A 6,000-nucleotide genomic window follows, 5' to 3' on the forward strand; every position below is an offset into this window, starting at 1 on the left:
TTGAACAAAATATTAAGCATTTGTGAAAAGATGGAATCAGAACAAAACAGATTACTGAGGAGGAAGGCTTCAATTGAGGCCAAAGCCATACAAGAAGAGAGAACATAATTAACAGGTGTGGCCATGCCTGGGATCCAAATGTACCTTATTAAACTTCAGACAATACATTTAACTACAATTAAAACGTATTACAAATTTCTCTTCTTTGTGGCTTCACTTGTGACATAATGATCCCATATATTTATCATGCGGCATCAGATGTGTGCCAACTCTTAGCAATTACTACACAAACCTTATTTCTCTAACCAGGATGATCTGTTCTCCTTTTAGCCTAGTGCAGTGTTTCTCAACCTTGTCAACTTGAAGATGTCCGGACTTCAACTCCCAGAATTCCCCAGCCAGCATTTGCTGGCTGGGGAATTCTGGGAGTTGAAGTCCGGACATCTTCAAGTTGACAAGGTTGAGAAACACTGGCTTAGTGAACTATGCAAACCCATCCCAAATGTTCCATTGTGCTACACATACACATTCAAAAAAAAAGGCCAGTTTAAATTGAGTGGATAGTATAACCCCCACTGCAGGGGCACCATGGGGAGGGAAAAAAGACAAGCTCATTTTTTAAGTACCAGAACACACTTTATATGCAAGGACACGGGGAAATGTGTCGGCTATGTTTTTGCAAAACAACTGGGGCATACAGAAAAGCAATCATCTTTCTTCCTTCAGGGGGGAAAAAAAAAGTTCCTTTCATGCTGAAGGTGTCTGCAAAAGAGGAAGCATTTTAACCTGAGCAGGTCAGCCAGCCAGAAGGGCACCACTATTCCCTCGTGGGAAGGCGAGGGCGGCCAAGAGGTGGAAGGCAGCTCACCAGAGCTTTGCAAATACTTGCTACACCTGTCCGCCTAGCTAGCTAGCGGCCTCATCGGTACCATGCTGCACCGCCGTTTCCTTCACCCCCCCCCCACGCCCACAAAACGGCTATCCCCCTTTCACAACCCGTTTCTCACACACACACACACACACACACACGCAGGACCCGGTCTACACGACCCGCCTCGGGGTGTGACGTCACAGAAGGGTGGGCGGAGATTTGGAACTTGAGACTTAAGATTCCATCGCGGCCAGCCAGGCCCTTCCCTTTGTGACGTCAGAAGATCAACAAAAACTTGGCCCCGACTAAATGGCCTGGAACCAAGGAACTCGCGTTGACATTCCGCTTTAACCTGTTGCTGGCGCTGTGTGGAGGATGCATTCAAACCAACCGCACGTAGCTGAGTCGCAAAGCGGCAGGAGGGTCCGAAAGAAGCAGCCATACTTGCGAGTCACTGCAATGGCAGAAATAGGCCACCTATTCTTATCCCTCCCCGCAAGCTGCCCCCCCCTCCCCGCCTATTATTTTGTTTCAACTTGACGAACTTGTACGAACGCCGAGGATGTCGTTTTTACTCCTCCAGCAGAGATCCGGAGTCACGCAGGAAGAGTGACACCCCTTCGGATTTTTTTTTCCCCCCTTCAGTAAACTGCGTGAGCAGAGTTGCATTGTTCACTCGTGCAGACCTAGAATAGCTTAAGACAGGTTTTTGGCGTGTATGTGTGTGTGTGTGTATTTTAACGCTCCAGATTCCCCACCCCCTTTTTGCTTTGTTTCAGTACACGGGAAACATGCGAAGCCAGCATGTTTTAATAGATTTTCTTCATAAACACTTCTCTTGACAAAATACTTTCAAGTACCATACTTTGAAATCTCAATTCCTCTGCAATGCGGTCCTATTTTTTAATTCAGACTGACACGGGAAAAGCTTGAATTTCCCTTCTATTAGCTGGCCTTTCTTTCTGCCAAATTCGTTTCAAAACTGCTAAAATAGTCCATTATGACTTTATGAAGTGTTTAATGAAAACAAAGAGGAAGGGTTTAGGAAATGATCCACCCCCATTCCTAACACACAAGAGGCCTCACAAGAGAATACAACTTTGTGTCAGTTGTAACAGTTTCGTTTAACATCTGCCTATTTTTTATTCAATATTTCCAGTCTTTAACCAAAAAGAAAAGGTCTCCAGTGTATTAGTTTAATCTACTCTGTTGCTACAAACTTGATTAATTTGCCATCTCAATCAAAATCGTACATGGAGCAAAGGACAAACTCAACATCATAACAATTTCTGTCCGGTTGTAAGATCATACGTTTTCGATTTTTAATGTACCATTTTTACTATTAAAGGTGTTTCTCTAGAAGCATAAAATCAGTCAAATGCAGAGCCATTTTTGCTACCAACATCACCAATGCTACCAGGCCTTGCAAGTACATTTCTCGTAACATGATGCCCAACTGATTTGGTTTCTACTGCAAACCCAGTAAAGGAAACGACCACATAGGCTAGAGTTGATAGATTAAACATTAAACTCGCCGAAACTAGACATTACATTTCAAATTTACCCCATCGTCGTATAGGTATGATGCCTCCTCAAACCCCTACAAAGGTTACAACAATGTGATTATTTGCATACAAAGTGAAATCTGCTTGAAAAAGCAGTTTAGCTGCATTATCAACGGCAACCCCCCCAGCCCCGTGTCTTTCATCTTTTAAAACTCGATTACGACTCTGTAATTTGAGATCAATACATTTATTCACTTGAGGTATCGCGACCCGAATCTGATTTCTAAACCAGCTTTTTTTTTTCAAATAAAAGAGCTTTTGAATTTCACCTCCATTCCCAACGAATGGAATAGCCAACATTTTCTAGGCATTCTTTAAAGCCATCGTTAACTTGACATTCACGGACATTTCCAGAAATCAAAGAGACAAATGGTATACGGTACAACCACTTACATATTTCTTTTGAATTATATTCCTCTTGGGTCTTTCTTTGCTCATTCTGATATCCGGATTCTGATTGCAAATGGGGACAATTGCTTCATGAATTAAAAGCCGCAACCAATTTTGAGGGAGGGGGAATCCTTTTTTGTTTGTTTGTTTGTTTCTTGTTTATAGTGGTTTCTTGTAATCCGATTTTCTTCGCACACAATGCAAGTCTCCGTGCAATAAATCCAAAATAGGTTGGGTTGCGAGGTCAAACAGAAGAAAAAAAAGCCAAATCCAAAGCAAACCACCACAAAAAAAAAATCACTTTAGAGAAACATTCATAATGGAAATTTTACACCCTATACACAAAAAGACACCCTTGTTGTCCCCCCCCCGTTTTCTCTTTTTTCAAGCCACCAAAGCGATCTGTAGGCCTGTAGTGTCCGAGATGTAGTTTACATCTTGAAAAAAAGATGGGAGAAAGGATTAAAAGGGCAATTTTTTTTTTGCAATGTTGGAAGTCACGTTTCAAGTGCTGCAGCAGACAACTCGAGCAGCAGCGAAGGCTGCACACATTGGATTGTACGAGTCGCCTCTTCTTCAGTTCCCACACACACACATATACCGAGACAAACACAGAGAGACAACTAATCAGGGCGGCTTTCCAGCAGCAACTTTAAGTGGCCCAATTCCTTAAAAATCTTATGTTATGAAGAGAGACAGGCAGGCAAGCAGACAAACCGGAGCGGGGGTGGGTGGGTGGGAGGAAAGGGGGTAGAGAAGGACTTAGGGCTTAGCCTCAATTCTTAACGTGATACCAGCCGCAAAAAAACAAAAAGAGAGAGAGAGGGATCACTCTCTATGCATCTCCGCAGCTACTACCCAAAGGATCCCGGTGCAGCTGCAGTTTTAAGGAACCCAGGGCAGCCTTAATCTCCTTTCGCCCCGGCACACGCACTCCTGGTGGCTGCCCCAGCCGGAGGCACCAAGTCCAGCTCCCGGAGCCCAGCGAGGAATCCTGGCGAAAGAATTTGAGGACAATCCCTGCGTCCACGACACGCTCTGTCGCCAGCTCTTCTCCTTTTCTGTGTCTGCAAAGCTCTTTAATTGTCCTCCCTTGCCCTCCCCCCCCCTTGCCTGGCGAGCAAACGCAGCTTCGTCCGGCTACATCTCCTTGCTATCTTTGAGGGCAAAAGGCAGGCGGGCGAGCGAGCGGGCTAGCCTGCGGCTCGACCTCGCATGCAGCAGCAGCAGCAGCAGCAGCAGGAAGAAGAAGAGAAAGGAGCAGCTTCGCGCCGTGCTTAGAAAATCGTCCTTGCTCTCTGGGAAAGTTGCAAGCCAGCCTTAGACAAAATGGCTTACAATGAAACTACAGATCCCAAGCTGCACAAGGCGCGCAGCTGCATGAGCGGCGCTCTGATTGGGCGCCGGGATTGTCCTCGAGGCACCTTTCTTCCACCTGCCCCGCCCCTTTTGTGATGAGCGGGGGGGGGGGAGGAGTTGCCATCCTGGGCTTCAGCGGAGGCGGCTTTTTGCGCCAGCCTTGTCAGCGCGTTCGATCCGCGGTGAGCGTTTGCGGCAGCAGTAGCGATGGCTCATAGCTTCGATGGGGGTGGGGGGAAGTGCGGGAGAGAGGATCCGGGCCGAGTTTTGTGCCCCCCCCTCTCTCTCCGTTGCCTACCGCTGTTTTTGGGGCGATTCAGGAAAACAGGATCCTCTTTGGCAGGGGAAAAAGGGGGGGGGCAGCGAAGGGGCGTTTAAAGCAAGACATTTGCAAGGGTTGACATTACCTGTGGCTGTGGAAAGGGGCGGGGGTCCCCATTGGCATGGATGTTGAGTTGGGGAGATCTTTCTATGAAAAGGGGCGGAAAAAAACCAAGGGCAAAAATGGTGCGGGTGGCCAATGGAAGAGGTCTCCCCGTTTATCTGATGATTAGAAGAAGAAGAGAGCAATAGCAATAGCAGATTTTTATATACCGCTTTATAGGGCTTTCATCCCTCTCTAAGCGGTTTACAGAGTCAGCATATTGCTCAGAACAACAATCCGGGTCCTCATTTTACCCACCTCGGAAGGATGGAAGGCTGAGTCAACCCTGAGCCGGTGAGATTTGAACCGCTGAACTGCTGATCTAGCAGTCAGCTGAAGTGGCCTGCAGTACTGCACTCTACCCACTGCGCCATCTCGGCTCATCAAAGGGGGAAGATCCCATCAGGGCTGGATGCGCTTTCCAATGGAGACGGGAACCGTAGTGGGAAATTCGTAATCTGAACATACGTGTTATTGACTCGGGGAACTGAGCTCTTGCCTCCTCCCTCCTATCCAAGGGCACTTACTCTCAAGTAGGAGCTCCTGGGACCAAGCGTATAATTGGAGCAGAAGAGACGGCAATGGAAGGAAATGACTTGGAGCAAACCGTTTGTAAGAGAAAATCAGGAGAGGAGAGGATCAACCCTTAAAAGATTTGGGCTTTTTCCTTTGGAAAGCTCTTTAATTTGGTCACAATGACGACAGCGTGTATAGAAAAGATCATTTAGGTAAATTCTAAGCAGGGCAGAAAACACTTCTTGCTGGTTGCTAAGCAGTCCTGCTCTGCTTTCCAGCTAGTGTCACCTCAGGACAGTGAGCCTGGTTTGTCAAAAACTTGCTGAACATGTCTCCCAAGGTATTTTAAGGTCATTTCCCTCCCCCTGTCCTTCCTCTTAATACTGGAGGGGAAAAAACGGCTGCACCAGATTACTTTTAGCCTGTATATAGCACCAGCCAGACTGGTGGGAAAGGGCCATTATAATGACATTACTTACATGTAACGTCTCTTAAGCATTTTCTCTGTTATACTGCCAGATTTAACATGTTGCATAATAGCAGACTGATTAAAAATAAACAAATAGCAGGGTTCTTGAAAGCAAAGATATTTTAATACATGCAACAGAATTTAGTGAGGAAATAATTATAGTCTCTTCCTTTTCTTTTCTTTTTTTTCCAACAGTGGTAAATTCTATCTTTGTGCACCAGTTAATTTTTATTTATAGGTCATGTTCAGTTAAATCCTGTGTGTCCCAGTTTCTTCTCTCCGGTCAATAAAGTAAACGAATTGTTTAAATCTCCCTGGCTGAGCTCAATGGGACTTAATACAAGAACATTTTGGAAGAGTTACATCATACCATTAAAACAGCTACAGCCTGTTAAATATGTAATTT

The 6,000-nt window shown here is 45.6% G+C and overlaps 1 protein-coding gene across 1 annotated transcript in view; it reads right to left on the reverse strand.

Annotated features, from left to right (window-relative positions):
• JARID2 (jumonji and AT-rich interaction domain containing 2) overlaps window positions 1-4,165 on the reverse strand; it is a 226,914-nt gene extending 222,749 nt beyond the window's left edge. Inside the window, exon 1 of the mRNA XM_032222826.1 lies at window positions 2,830-4,165. Coding sequence (XP_032078717.1) covers window positions 2,830-2,874 — 45 coding nt within the window. The 5' untranslated portion in view covers window positions 2,875-4,165. The remainder of the gene's footprint in view (window positions 1-2,829) is intronic.
• Window positions 4,166-6,000: the final 1,835 nt, after the last annotated feature.

The sequence above is a fragment of the Thamnophis elegans genome, chromosome 8 (genome assembly GCF_009769535.1).
Source record: "Thamnophis elegans isolate rThaEle1 chromosome 8, rThaEle1.pri, whole genome shotgun sequence".
Lineage (NCBI taxonomy): Eukaryota > Metazoa > Chordata > Lepidosauria > Squamata > Colubridae > Thamnophis > Thamnophis elegans.